The sequence below is a fragment of the Pecten maximus genome, chromosome 6 (assembly GCF_902652985.1).
Source record: "Pecten maximus chromosome 6, xPecMax1.1, whole genome shotgun sequence".
In the NCBI taxonomy this organism is placed as follows: Eukaryota; Metazoa; Mollusca; class Bivalvia; order Pectinida; family Pectinidae; genus Pecten; species Pecten maximus.
In genome coordinates this window covers 25461662-25477629 of record NC_047020.1, presented here as the reverse complement: position 1 = coordinate 25477629, position 15968 = coordinate 25461662, and the positions used below count along the sequence as shown (strand labels likewise).

General features: G+C 33.0%; 1 protein-coding gene across 4 annotated transcripts; it reads left to right on the top strand.

Moving 5' to 3' along the window:
* Window positions 1-2139: 2139 nt before the first annotated feature.
* On the top strand, window positions 2140-14886 carry LOC117329356 (vesicle-associated membrane protein 7-like). Of its 4 annotated transcripts, XR_004533156.1 has the most exons (10): window positions 2145-2293; window positions 6153-6351; window positions 6934-6991; window positions 7499-7548; window positions 7974-8061; window positions 8774-8864; window positions 9334-9401; window positions 9844-9936; window positions 10369-12039; window positions 12084-14886. XR_004533156.1 is itself a non-coding variant. In XM_033887278.1 (9 exons), the coding sequence occupies exons 2-9, from the start codon at window positions 6206-6208 to the stop codon at window positions 10432-10434; spliced, it is 660 nt and encodes a 219-aa protein (XP_033743169.1). In that variant the 5' UTR covers window positions 2140-2213; window positions 6153-6205; the 3' UTR covers window positions 10435-14886. The 4 variants fall into 4 exon arrangements, 3 of the variants coding, with proteins under 3 accessions (XP_033743169.1, XP_033743167.1, XP_033743168.1); XM_033887278.1 differs by having other exon boundaries at window positions 2140-2213; window positions 10369-14886; XM_033887276.1 differs by having other exon boundaries at window positions 10369-14886.
* Window positions 14887-15968: the final 1082 nt, after the last annotated feature.

Genomic DNA, 15968 nt, shown 5'->3' with positions numbered 1-15968 from the left:
GTTGAGTGCAGTGCAATAGTAAAACTGCAGACGTTTCGTTTTGTTACAGAGAAGGCATCTAGGATAGATTGTGTTTTGGTTGAATGGTTTGTATGGCCCAGGCAATATTTCATTTTTAGGCGATTATGTTGGCTTTGGAGCGCTTGTGTGTTCTTCTTATCACTATTATGTAACCCCTCTTTCAATGTAGATATTAACGGGGTTTAGAGGGGTGTGCAGGGGCACGAAAAAGAGTTAAAATGTTTGGGTTTTTTTTTAAAGATAAAATGGTTTGTGTTTTACCTAGCGTTCTTTTAACGAGGGCTTTAAGTTAGTACCGTATGTGGCATGTGTGCCTTGAAGTCCTCTAGTGTGGTGCATTGTACTGCTGCAGGTTCCATTCTACAATAGGTGAATGTATGTGTCTTTGGTAGCTGATGTGTGTTTGAATGTGAAATAGTTTGCTTGTCTTATTTTCGATTCGAGGGTGTGGAGGACTATTCTATAGTCTATGGTAACATGTTTGTGAATTATTTTATGAAATAGTGCGAGTCTTGGAGGAGGGTTCTGTTTACTAAGGTCTTGAAAAGTTTTCTTTCTGTTGGTGTTTTTGATGTGTTGTGAGTTGATTTTAGGTTTCGTTGAAAAATCCTGGTGATTTGTCGTTTTGGACATGGAGTTGTTTATATGCACGTTCCATTTATGGTTGTTTGTAGAGTTATGACACAGTATTTGCTTTTGTCTACATTTTGTATTGTGTGGTTGTGGAGTTTGTAGGAGTATTTAACTTTTGTGCGTTTGTTAGATTTGGCTATGATATTGTATTTGTCGGGGTGAAAGATCATCAACCAATCTTGTTTCCATTTGCGTGCTGCATCTATCTCTTGTTGTAACTTGATTGCGTAATAAGGCCCAAACAGGTTCCATAAGGTACTTATGATGCTACTGGAATATTATCTGAGTGTTTCCGTTCAAATGTTTGGGTGAGATGCGTTGAGAAGTCGGTACTCCATGCGAATGCGTTCCCTGTAAGCCCTTAGTATTTGAGTCTGTACTGTAGTCTTTTGGTTTGGACTTTAGTCGAAGGCTTTGGCAAATCCATTAATTAATGATAATGTCTGTTTGCGACAGTGGACAATTTCCGTCTGAAGAGTGGATAAGGACAGTATAAGTACTTACACTTTGATGTGCATACTGCCCTGTTCGGTCGTGGTTGCGTGTAGAGATTCCACATGTACTGTCAATGTCGGTACACCGACTCAACATACAGTTTCGCGCCATTTTCTCTCATCGAGTCAATCACACTTCGATGTTTTCAAAGTCCATTCTGTGTGGTAATACCCAAAAGACTTCTTCCACCACACATACATACAATAAATTAAGAAATAAAGCCATTGTAAGACACATATATGCATGACATACACATAGGTTAGATTTAATTTTTTTCAACTTCCTATGCCATCCATGTCATATTAGGCTATGAAGACCGATAATATAGTAAATTTAAAGTCAGTGAGTGAGGTGATCATGTCCGTTTTCGCTGCAGTAAAGACCAGAACACGATACAGGCGTCTGCATCTGGTTATTTTTCATAGAAAAAAAAAGTATTATCCCACATTCCTATTATGTTGATATAGTAGGAATAGTGGCTATTTTTTTCTATTTCCGTTAATACTTACCAGAAGCAGACGCCTGTATCCTCGTCCTGGTTTGTACATCATAATATTCCGTCAATAGTTAGGCCTAGTTATCCCTTTGCTAGACTTCTAACGCTCTGACGATGGTACAATCTCTCCAGCCTTGTGGTATAAGCAAGTGGTCTCGGGTTCAAACGGGCAAAGTGACTAAAATGTAATTCATTGTTGGCTCTGTTGGCCTGCGTTGGGACCCGAGGGAAAATATAACATTGCACGTCCTTTGCCCCATTACCCCATAAGCATCGACTAGACATTATCTACTACAGCGCCCAAAACCACATTATTATGTAGCTAACCAGGGAACGTTGAATCCCTATATAGTGGGTAACGTGTTGCTACACACGTGTACTTTCTGTTATCATGTGATGAAATATGAGTCAGAATAATTATTACTGAACCGATGTCACATGCTTCCCTTACGATTCGTAAATTCCATTTACCGCGGGAAATAATTTTACGTCACTTCCTGTTGTTCTCTGGTAATGGCTGTAAACATCGACACAGACTAGTTTGCAGATTATTTTTCCAAGTAAAACGGTTAGTTGTTTGGAATGGAATGGTATGCGACATTTGACAACTTTGCGTAACACGAAGAGTTATTGAGCATTGCTTAAAAGGTACAAAGTGATGTATTATGATGCATATTATGAAAAGTCACTTGAGTGTGAGTCATGTGATTGTACGAGATCTCGATACAAAACTAATCAGGAAACACATTGCATGTGTATGTAGCCTTGTGCTGACGGAAAAGTGGTTGTAAGTCCATAATCGAGTACCGGTAAGAATGATGTGCTGTTTCCGTTTACTTAACCGCTTGACTTTAATCGTATAACATTGTACAAATACCCTAACCAGAGTTTCCTATAGCCCTGACACCAGGCTCGGGACATTCTGACAGATAAAATGTCTGGTGTTACATGTAGGCCCCAGTGGAAACTCGGTGCATAATTATCATAGGCAATGTATACATGCTCTCTTTGAGTCATAAATATATATATTTCAAACAACTGCGGGCGAACAGGATTTAGGAAGAAACTTCCCGGATTCAGTTATTATATTTTATGAAGGGAAACATTAATCAATAATGATTTTGGAAACATGAAATTAGTTATTGGATCATTTGTAGACATTTAATAAATCTTAATTTACTCAGTTAATATCCAATGATGACTGAATGTGCCATATAAATCTTATGTAGGCTAGTGATACTCATATCAACATTTAACAGGGGACCGTTTTCATGTCTACACTCTATAGACAAACAGAATAGTATAGATCTAGTATCCATACCACAGATTTAACTCTACATAGTAATTATAAGTGATCATATCATATCTGATTTTTTTATGCATTTGATGATTTGAAAAACATGGATGGGCTTTATAGACACATATATCACATATACTTTGGGTACTGTCAAGGTTACTTTGTAGTATTTATTTTAATAAAACATACATTGTGGCTCTACAAATTATTTCATAGAGCTTTTCATTGCATTTTTGCCAGTGAAATATAGAAAATTATCAAAATAATAAAGCTTATATTTTCACTGCAGCGATGAGCAGTGAAAATATAAGATTTTGCAGTGAAAATGTAAGTTTTCTGTTTTTGACAAATAGGAGCGGACCTTTGTATTCACCTTGTTAAAACTTGCAGATTTTTCCAATCGAAGCGAAGATAGATAAATTGGTTATTTTGCTGTATTTCTGAAATTTTCAGACTAGTTTTTGACAAAATACTCACTAGACATTAGGCTATTCGTGCACAGATTATCCGATAACAGCGGAAAACACTTAAATTGCGTTGACCAGTCCTTTCCAGATGACGCCGTCAAGCTGGCATGGAGTAACGTCACAAAGAGATGACGTCATTACTGATTCCTGCACTTTTTGACACTACATGTATTACTGTTACGATGTTTTTGATTTTGTTTTTAAGTTAATGCAATAAAAAGAAAATTGAATGGTATCCCCTTAGATATAACAAATATTTCACTCGTATGACAGAATATTTCGATATTCTGTCATACTCGTGAAATATATGTTATTTTAAATGGGAAACCATTCAGTATCCTCTATATATTTCTGTGATAAATACTTCTTGGAGAATATTCTTTTATATCGATCAACTGCTATAATAATCACTACAATTATCCTTCTTTTGTTTTATTGTTGTTCTCTTACCTCACTTCCTTCTTTTTTACTACCAAAGTTTAATGTGAGATGTAGATTCATAATTTCTTTTTTATGGTATATGGTAAATGTGAACAGAATTTCTCGCATACTTCATGAGTTAATTTATTTCACGGATGCATAAAGACAGTCGGTACATATACGCGCTAATAGTCTATATGACGCTGCTCACATTAACATAATGTCAGTAACCAAGTTGTAAATGATGACGACAACGTCATGATATCTCAACCCTCGTGTAAGCGTTTGGCTGGCCATATCCCTGTCCACGGAACAGACCCTTAGATTCTATTAGTCCATTTCCTATTATTTCCTTTGTGTTAAATGAAAACTGATGTCCACGCACAACCCAATCTTTTATTTCGAGCTAATTAGTCAGAAATGCACTGATTCTCCTCTGTATATAAACATCTGATGTCTGAGAGTGGCAGGTAACTTAAAATTTCTAGTAAAAAACTTAATGAATACTAAAGTTTAAATCATTTCATTGGTAGGATGGGGAAACCAGAGTTCTCAGAGAAAACTTGCAGCATGTCTTAGTCTATCCACCTTTTTTTGCATTCTATTAAAAGTTTAAATCTGTAGCTACCCGGGTCGTTGTTTTGCTAAAAAGTGGCAATGTATAACACAGTTTGCCATCTGACAACTTCAACATGTAAATAATTTAAGCCTGTTAATCAGTCTGATTAATCTGAACATGGTCCTTATTTTTTATGTCTGGTCTGAAGATAGATCTGGTAGTCCATAACTAGCTCTATATGTGATTAATTTGTCTGGGAATTTGTAATTACATCAATGTTTTGTCAACCATCCTTGAATAATGATATAAAAGAAAGAAGACATTCTGACCTAATAAACATAAACATTTTCTGTTCTTCACAAAGCTATTTTGAAAAACTGGTGAAATAAATATAAACTAGGAAATAGAAACTGATCGTGTGATGATTGCAATGCATATATCCATAAACATAAAAGCTCCAGGATGCATTTGTTATCTTTCTAGGTATGTACATAAGTAGTTGATTTTTCCTGTAAAATTAACTGTGTAGTGTATCAGATGTGATATAAAGTAGCTGAATAACAATAACAGGACAAGATTATCTACTTTAACTTTAATGGGGGGGGGGGGGGGGGGGGGGGGGGTGGTAATTAGTCCGCAATCAGTTTACAGTTCTAGTTTACATTACCTTACGTTCAACTCTTGTCTTTCTCTGACTAGTTCATGCTTTATTTCTACCCATTTGCCAGTATATATATTCATATGAAAAAGGAGCATCTTTAAATCTGTAAATTTGTTTCTTTGATTGATTTGCTACCCATGCAACTTTCAGTACAAAGCCTTGCAGTGATAAAGATCAACTTAGTGCCAAAATAATGTCATTATAACTAAGTTGTTCTCAATCGTAATCCTCTCTATGTTTGATTCATCTATAATGCATGTTATCTAGACTGTATTTATAGGCTCATAGATGCAACCAAGATTAACATTCATGTAATGGAAGACTCGGCACCAACTTTAAATATTATACAATATGTAATAATATGTAAAAACTAAATGTGGTATAGGTGCACATAAAGGGGGTAAATACCTGTTCATGTAAAGCCACATATATTCCTTAATTACAAAATCATGGGCTATCTTACTTTCATCAGCCAATCTAATTACTGTACTTGCAGCAATTAATTTAATTGGTAATCTTATAGAGAGAGACCATGAGTTTGAGAAAGTCTGAGTTGGTAAAGAGAATGAAGAACGAGCAATGTATTAATTTAAGGATGTACAAATATGGATGAGTCAGAGATTGGTAAATGCTGTATTTATTTTTCTTACATATTGAATAAATAAATTCATATTACCATGATTAAAATAGTTTTATCATTATTTCTGAAAACAATTTCTAAGGGGATATAACTACTGTACAATAAATCATCTCCCTAAAAATGAAAAGGGACATAACTCATGTAAACAAATTATCTCCCTTTAATTAATTAATATTGGTCTTGCGGCGCGCTGGGAAAATGTCCCCGCAGGTTCCTCCATAGTAAAATCTGAAGCCATGGTGATCCCTGTTGCTTACAAAACTCATGCAATTCAGACATAAATACATAAATGCAATGGTGAAATAATAAATTTCAGAAATGGCAGATGAATGTGTATTTCTCTAGCTGGGTGTTCACTGGAGAAATTTTGGTGAACTAATTTATCTAATTATTAGTTATTATGTTCAGAATGTTATCTGTTAATTATAAACATCTGTTTAATATGTAACATTTCTCTTTTCAGTACAGTAAAGATATTGGCTAAACAATACCAATTACTGACAGACAGGCGGCAAAATGCCCATCTTATTCGCAGTTGTTGCCAGAGGCACAACTGTTCTGGCTAAATATGCCAGTTGTGCCGGAAATTTCACAGAAGTCACAGAGCAAATTATATCAAAAATTGCACCAGAAAATTCCAAACTGACTTATTCTCATGGAAGGTAATGTATATATATGTGCCCTTTTTGTTTATAAATATCCTGTACACTAATTGTCTAACCCCTATTTCTCTATTTATGATGATACATATGTACTCTATTCTGATAGAAACGATTCTGATATGTATATACGATACAGGTATTTGCAATTTTTGTGTGCCTGCAGTCTATAGTTATTTGCCTCTCTTTCATGTTTGGGGTCAAATACTAACATAATACATGTTATTGCAATACCACTTAAAAATTTTTTTTTTTTTTTTTTTGGTCTGCCTAAGTTGCAAGGCCTCATATTACCGGTCTGGAACTGTACATGTCATTGTAGAGTTAATTTTTTTCAGTCTGTACCTAACATTTATGTACTTGGGTGCAAAAATTGAAAAAGTCAAATTAATACCCAGTCAGACGGAGGTATCAGCCTAAGTATTCAACCACAAGAGCCAAATGTTTCTTTAATTGATATCTGTAAAAATGATACATACCCTCACTGATTCCAGTAAAAATCAGTGTAGTACTGAGAGGTCTGTTCAACTGTTCATTGCATTAATGCAGAGGAATCTATGTAATTTTTGTGTTTTATTTTTCCAGTTACCTGTTTCATTACGTGTGTGATGACAGAATCGTGTACTTATGTATAACAGACGATGTGAGTACAAAGCACATGATGGTCAAGCTCTGTTTACGTAGATATGTTTTATAGATGTTTTGATAAAAAATTAATTATATCAGGGTAGATTTGATACTCTGAAGGAGCATTTACTTTATGTATCCGTATAAATTTATTGTGTATTAATTTAATAAAAAATAATTCAAGCATGGAAACATATTATAATAAAATAGAATTATTGCAGGAAAAGCTAAAAGGTGATATGTTTTTATGAGTTATCTTTTAAACGAGAACATTTCAGTTCAATGTAATAATATTCAATGATGTACAATTGTCCTCACAAAGAAGTATTTGTGTTAATGAATTTATTGGTAAAACTAAAAATAATTACTGGGAAGTGAACTCAGTTCATATTTAATTTCTTGAAATATATCTCCTGAAATAATATTTTTTGTTTTCACCATAGCTGTATGTACTTTATCTATTGATATGGTTTAGCTTTTGGTTATAGATTTAGTTATGTTATTTGCATATTATATCTTGCAGGATTTCGAGAGGTCAAAAGCATTTTTGTTCCTGAATGAAATTAAAAGAAGGTATGCAATTTGTTATCTTTGAATATAGTGAATTTGTATTTCTGGCCATTGCTTCAAATTTCAATGTGTATGTTGTGTAGTATAACAGAAATTTAATTGAATCAATTGAAGAAATTAGTCATCTTCATCACCATGACTTTATAAGTCTAGATAGACTTTCATCAATACTAACTCTGGGATTCAAGGGTTTGTTAGCTTAACACAAACATTGTACCAGGTAGAACATTGTACCAGCCTGGTAGTTATGGCTACTGAGGGAATCACTGTAACTCACTGATTATTATCACATTGTTTCAAAAAGGTGATAAGGTAAACACTATGAAGTCTGTAATGTGTGACCAGAATTTGTTTGGTTTATATATTATGATACTTTAACATGTAAATAAACATTTATGTGTTTAACTACATCTGTGTAATTCCCATAGATTCCAGGCCCAGTATGGTGTACGGGCACAGACTGCTCTCCCCTACGCCATGAACAGCGAGTTTTCTCGGATCATGGCCTCACAAATGGTATGTTATGACCCTCTCCTAGTACTGTACCTGTAGGAACATTATAACAATCAATCAGAATTGTTTATTCACCAGTTTACTTTCTAAAATGAAATTTGAATTCCTGTTTTGTCCTTGAATTTTGGTTTTTGAAAATGAATATGAACTTGGCACCAGACCAAAAATTAAGATTATTAGTATTAGAATTTAAGTAAAAATTTCATTACCAGATGACTGAAGTCCGATCGCGACAGTGAGTGAATTACTTTTGTAATTGATTTGTCAATTTTGTGTTTATCTAATTATCTCCTGATAAGGAAATAAAGTTTGATGATAACACCCGTAGCAGTGATATATAAAGAAGGTAGATGTGAAAACATGAAATGTTTAAACGCCATCAATCTGTTATGTCATGAAAAGTATTTCTAAAATTAATGTTCTCATTATTAAAAGTCACACTGCTAGCAAAATCATTCTAAATGTTTTTCATACAATTCAAACAAATTTCTTAAAAATCAATCACCTGTTTGAAAAATTAAACAGATTTCATGTATTTGTGCCACCATTGAATATAAGTGCATAGAAGGTTGAGAACATGCATACCATTACAAATAATGTGTATTTTAACTCACAATTACACTCTTTTCAATATATTTGTCTTTTTCCTGTTCCTCACATTTGAACATTTTAGATCTGGCAAACAAAATAGAATATGAGCATTTGTGCATTTCAGAAATTTGTAACAGAAAACCAAGAGCCAGACCATGTAGAGAAAGTTCAAGGTCAAGTTGATGAACTCAAGGGCATCATGGTCAGAAATATTGGTATGTATGTTAACTAAGAGGATGCTAATTAGACATCACAATACTAGTTGTCACTGCTTTAATGTCAGTAGTGACACTGTAATAGACATAGCATATGGTAATACCATGATGTATTGTAGTACTGGCAGCAAGAAAATGCCTCTATCTAGATCAGATTATCATCTGGCTCTCAACTTATGCGCACACCCTGGTAGTAAATAATGCAGTGCTTGTCAGTTTTATAATTGAAATAACATTTGGTTGCTAGTGTTCTGATCACTGCTAACAGGATTAAGATCATGATTAATGGGGTCAGTGTGTGGTATATTGTCAATTTAACTAGGCCTTGTATTGGATTCAAGACAGAAAGACCTTGCCAAGATATTTTTGTCATAATTCATTTTGAAATCCAGTTGAAAATAAATTTAATATTACATTAATTATGTATATAAATGTTCATTATGTAAGAACCAATGGTTTTTTTTTTCAGATCAAATTGCAGATCGCGGAGAAAGACTAGAGTTGTTGGTTGATAAAACAGATGAACTAAGTGCTAACGTAAGTGATCTGTTCATGCTTCATGGTAATCTTTCCTTATTCCTTAATGGCACTTATTTGAGGTCCTTCTAATTAAAGCAGTTATTCATGGAAAATATGTCATACCGGTAGTTGAAAAACGGCAAATTAATAAAATCCTTTTTTATGAAAGATACCATTTGAAATTTTTGGGATATCTAACCCCTAGAATAACAAAATATTTTCTAGGGAATGCAAATTTCTGACAAATTTTGGTGCATGCACAAAAATCCAGACTTGTTGAATGTAAACATTGGCGACAGAAAAATGATGAGGATAAACATTATTTTCATAATTCTGCTGACTTCGTATTGCCATCAGTGGGGAATACTAACTAATTTCAGTAGTAAAAATGATCTAGTTTAACCTCAGAGGGGGTCCGACTTGATGTTTTGATTGATAAACACTTGTATTTATGTTGCAGGCGGTCACCTTTAAGAAAAGTAGTAGAACCTTAGCTCGATCAATGTGGTTTAAAAACATGAAAATTACCATCATTATTGCTGTGATTGTCATTGTAAGTATCGTATCTTTAAAATCAAACCCAATGTAATATCAGTAGACTGCCAAATATCCTGTATCTAATAACAAGTAATAAATTAATACCTATTGATATGAAATCTTGTATCTGAACATCTGCATAAATGAATGAATGATGTGTTCCTATCTCCTACTTGAGCTGTTCTGTTGTTGAATATTAACTTTCTTGTCTTTGTATATAAAATGGATGAAAGTAATCTAATATCAGTACATGTATATATACAGATAGTTATAAGGTTTCTGTTGGAACTGGTATCAGTCTTAATAATAGAGAAGATAGAACAGAAAAGTTCTGACCCATGAATTAGAATTTACAGTCACATGGCATTTGATTGTTAAAGTCTCAAATTATTTTTACGAGCAACTTGTAAACTTGGATATCTATATATATAATGTTAATTTTTTGTAGGTGATCTTGTACTTCATAATTTCTGCTGCGTGTGGAGGATTAGACTGGCCCTGTACTCGCAAGTGATCAGGTCAAACCATTGTACTCACCTAGCCACATATGGAAATCAACCAGCCACAGATAACCTTTGTCTTTCATATTTATCTTCACTGTATCATCAACAGCAATATCTCGTCAGATACCACATACCTGATGTATTAGTCTATAGGGATACTGTACAGTATAATACTTATGTCCGGTAGAAAAATTGTCTGTGTAAGACATCATCGTATTAAACCATTCCAGAATTTTTTTAGGGTGGACATGAAAAACATGGATCTCCCTGAGATGAGATAAGGATGATTGGGATAGTATCTGTATCGAAGGAGAGAGTTGTGTTTGAGATCTTGTAAAGAGAGATGATTAATACAGATCTGTCTTTATCAGATCTGTTTTGTAAAGGCAGATAAGTGATTCATACTTATAAAGAGAGATCTTTCACGTAAAGAGAGATTAGTGAAGCAGATCTTTCCTGTAAAGAGAATAAAGTCATTAAGATCTTTCTTGGCCATAGAGATGAATGATACAGATTCTATTTAAAGAGATGAGTGACTCATATTTTCATAATAGAAAATGATTCAGACTACCTTATTCGACCATATCCAGCCAGCAAATCACTAAGATTAGATTACCGCTAATAGATTTATGTTAACAGCATTTCTTTGGGGCGAGAATATTCCTGTAACAAGATTCACATGTAGAGTGTTTACATCTTTTCTCAGCTATGCTGTTTCCAAAATGAAGTACCGGTACAAATTTCAAAAAATAAATTTCAAATTAACCTTATTTATATTATACATTATGACTACTCCAGGTACTCCAGGTAATTTACAATTATTAAATAAAAGCAGAATGAAAACAAAGGTATTCATACTGAATTTTCCATTTTCATTTATTTTTACACAGATCACCTCAGATAGTTTTTCTTTAAAATGGCAATAGTTACAGCTGACAAGTTTGTCAAAGAGATCATGTGTATTTTATTTCAAAACTTCCTCTTACTTATTAAGCTTTTATCACCCCTCAAAATCAAATTTCTTCTTTTCATAGAAAGCACGTTTAATCAGAAAAATGTTTATGCTTCTGCAACTTTACACTATGCAGAATGGCTTTCTGAAATTAAGGTTCCAGTCTTTGTCAAATTAACTTAAGAGTACCAAAATGTCTGTTTCAATTAGAAACCAGTCTGGCTAACTTGAAATATGGGTTAGTCTGGCATAATAATTTTGGAATGTGAAATACTGTACAATTTAGTTTGTTACACATTATCTGATTCTATACTGAAGTTATATGGTGACAAAGGTGTAGTTTTGGAGCTAAAAGTTGACAAAATTTAGGCTGAATATTGGAGATAATGCAGTTTCCTACTAGCTGAATTTTGACCATTTTCTGATGTTTGATTAAATCTAATGAAAATTTCACATGGTTTATAGTAAATGTACTGTTAGATTATAAGCCATATTAAAGAAAAACATTGTTTATTCCATCTATATAATTCCCAGTAAGATGTTATGAACCTGTTTATTCCATATATATAATTCCCAGTAAGATGTCATGAACCAATACGTCAATTTACTTATCAAATGGAGTCACACTTTAACGTTTATTAGATATTGATTGACGACGGACTAGGTTAAATTGTAACATTTATTAGATATTGATTGACGACGGACTAGGTTAAATTGTGTACCTGTGCCGAGAAACATCCTTGATGTAGCTCCTGCATCATGTCTTCTCTGTAGTGACTGGTCCGGATCCTGGGCTTAGTTATCGTTTAACAGTTATATATACGGTACTCAAAATGTATGTTTTATCACTTCCTAATATTATTATAATTTTACATTCATAAACTTTTTTTGTAATTTGTAGTTGATGCAAGATTAGAGGCCCCATCGAATAATTCCAAAAAAAAGTTTTGAAAATTAAACAGTGGTGCCCTAATCTGTATATGATACATCAAGGTTTATTTTGACCTGTAAATACATGTATACAGTTATATTATATCATACATCTGACATTTATATTTAATTTAGTAAACCTTTACTCAATCCATGTACACACCTGTATAATTGTTCTTTTTTGATAGAATCAAGAATATTTCTGAAGTTTTCAAATAAGAAATACTGTCAACTGAAGCTACTAAAGAAAATCCCGTAACTTTGAAGTTTTACTTCAAAGAATGTTTATGTATAATCGTATCAAAGGTTTCCTTCTTTGATATCCGTCTAGTTTACCCTTATGTTCATTGCTAAAAAGTCCCTTTATGGGTATATTTAAGAATTACCTCCCTTACTTATTTTGATGCATGTCTCAGATTTTATAATAGCTTCTTTGTTATTTTCTGTTGGCTTTAAGCTTGTTATTTCTACAAATCACATATATTCCAGCTTCATCAGTGTGTAAGAAAGAAATTCATACCGATACATCAAAGATTTTTTCATCCAATTTAGTAATTACTTTTACTACAGTCAAAGTATATATGAAGAGCTGTGTAGCTTTTTGTTCAATTATTCACTTTACCAATACGTCTTTTCCTGACTGGTACTGGTATCTCTTTTGGAAAGGTTATATATATATATATATGTAAATCACTGTATCTGTACAGTAAGTACCAAAAGTATTGCTAAACACACTGGTATCCATATCTATGGTTTGTTACGTTAAACATATGATACAGGAATATGTTTCCAAATAATTTCTCAGTTGTGAATGTATAGCAATATTTATTATTCATACTATTTTGATATTGATTCAGTTATGATTCATGATTCAATTATTGAAATAATTCATAATGCCAACTATACTGTTTAGATTTTGTTTTTTATTTTGATTTTGAGCTTACCATTGATTTATCAATTTTATAGATTTTAATTAAAGTTCCAATTGAGTCCATCAGCATATGATATATACATATATTATATCATTATTTTGCACACAAAAAAAATCTGGAGAGCAGAGGGATGTATCAGCTCCTTTTGATATACAGGATAGAAAATATTTGGGAAGCAAAAAACTTATTCTTTTCAATAACTCTTTTTCTTAAGTATTTACAAACAAATTTGTAAATAATTCATCTTTTGAAGAATATTTATTCTGAAACATTTTCAAGGTTTGTATTTCAATTTGTTACAGTAGTTGTATTTTCTATAGGTTTCCATCAAATGAATGACAATGCATTATCCTGATATAGATATAATGGTCCAGCTTTATGAAGTTTGGTTTGATTACTGTTGTTTTTATTTAGATATAAACTGTTTCGTTTCGTAGATGTGTATCTGTATCAGTTATGAATTATTTACAACACGAGTTTGATTTTGGACCTTTTAGTAATTAACATCTATTGCTTATACATGTATTGTTTTTCTATTGACATACATAATGTATATGTAAGTTATAGTGTACCTGGTTGGGGTTTATACTGTATTTTCCATTCCAATATCAAACTCATTAATGTGAAGAGTACCTGTACTGATATACAAATGATAGGTTATACCTACATTGGTAATCTGCAGTTATTGGCATCTTTCCCCAGGAATTTGTAACCTACATGTATTGTGTTGTATAATTGTAGCTAAACCCAGAATGTGAAAATCTTAAACAGGATTCCAGCTTTTTTCTGTAAAGTATTGTACATCATTTATATTAGCTTATCTCCCTTAGTTTGAAGCAGAATCAACAAGTATCCAAGCTATCAATATTTTAAGTCTCGTTTCATCTGTATGAATTTGGGAGTTTAGAGAAGGGGCCAGAACAAAATATGAAAATATTTCTTGTCAGATGATTGAGTCAGGAAGTGATATATCAGCAAAATAGGCTTTGAGGGAAAGGGCATAATTGCTTGGATTACCAATAATAATAGGTAATAATATTTCCTCCATCCGACAAAACAAAGAAATGCATTTGAGCCAGTCCTGTAAGATATATATCTACTGCTTAGAGACTTAATCATGTCGAAAGATTATTTGAAGGGTTGTTGGTGAAGGTTATTCATGAAGTAAGTATTGCATTATGTGGTTATGTAGAGTTTGACGGCAAATGTGTGATAAAATACAAATATATATATAATTAAAAAACAAGGCCAAGATGTTTCTTTTCAGTGTATTTACAGTTTTCACAGGACAGTGTATATATTCATACAGTTAACATTATTGAGATATTTTCTAAGGGAGATAATTCTAATAAATTACAATTAGTAAAGGAAAATACTATAAAACACTTAATCTGTAATGCTGATGAAATTGTGAATGTAGATATTACACCCTTTGATATAAGAACACATTAATATCAAACGTCTTTGTACAATGCATAGGAATTTAAATGTAAATATTATGCTCTTTAATATATAAGTACACATTAATATCAAACATCTATGTACAATGTATATATGTTGTCTTATGGGAGAAAACCATCATGTGTAGGTTTTCACTTGATTTGTTATGAAAGTGCTATGATTATAAAATTATGTTTTCAACAGTCTAAGAGTTTTGTATTTATTAATGTTCATAAATATACTAAATTGCAATTCATATTTTCATTAAACTCTTTGTCAGAAGAAAATAAAGGGATTTAATTGGCCCATATATTGATTACCTGTTGCTAATTTTCTTCTGAAGCTAATGACAATATTGTATTATGTGTTATTAGCTCACCTGGTCTGGAGGGCATAACGCAGTGTCCGACATCGGTCATCTTTTTACATTTGAATCTTCTTCTTTAAGTACAGTGTAGCAGAGAGTAATGGCACATTTTATAATAATCATCAACCTTTTTTGAATTTAAGAAATTTATGGCCCTGTGGTCAAGGATTCAAGCGGTAGGGTAGGGTCGGTATGGTGTACTTGTACTTGTTATGTAATTATACATACCAATCCTCTGGGTCAAATTTATCCATTTGACATGGAACATCACGATAGGACATGGAGATCTGAATTTATGAGGCTGAAGGGCAGGGCAGATGGGAGATAATTTGGCTATATTGCTATAAACAACTTCTTTGAAACTATGCACTGAATATCATCCAAATTTAATTGTAATATAAGCATCTTAGGTTGTGGGGGTTCAAAATTGTACAAATGTTGCGGCTGACCCCTCCAGTGGACTGAGGGGCGGGGTAGGGCTAAATAGGTGAAATATAGCAAATTATTCAAAATTCTTCTGCAGGAATAAAAGGATTCAGTCTGAAATATGCTTTGGGGAAGGGAAATCCATTTAGTATGGGGTGGGGCCCAATAGCGGAAATATTTCAAATTCTTTAAAATCCTTTTTCGATTTTCCAAATTTGATCTGTACCATTCTTGGATGAAGAAAAAATAATTTCATACAAATGGTGGGTCTGGGATCCCTTGTGCCTGAGGGATGGGGCCCAATAGGGGAAATCTAGTTAAATTTTTTTAAATCTTTCTCTATAGGAAGATTACTCTAGATTCTGCTTTAATCAACCCCCATATCGATATGGGTGGCCTGTCAGTTTGGCCATCGGTCCCTTTGTCTATCCATCTTCAAATTTAGTTTCCTTTAGTAAGCATAAATCACCGATTTGCATGAAAGGACCTTTTACATGT

Bases quoted from the DNA above. Each gene is read 5' to 3' on its own strand.
- LOC117329356 (XM_033887278.1), top strand. From the start codon at position 6,206: ATGCCCATCTTATTCGCAGTTGTTGCCAGAGGCACAACTGTTCTGGCT. The intron at 8,062-8,773 runs GTATGTTATGAC...TGTGCATTTCAG, and splicing joins GGATCATGGCCTCACAAATG to AAATTTGTAACAGAAAACCA. The intron at 9,937-10,368 runs GTAAGTATCGTA...AATTTTTTGTAG, and splicing joins TTATTGCTGTGATTGTCATT to GTGATCTTGTACTTCATAAT.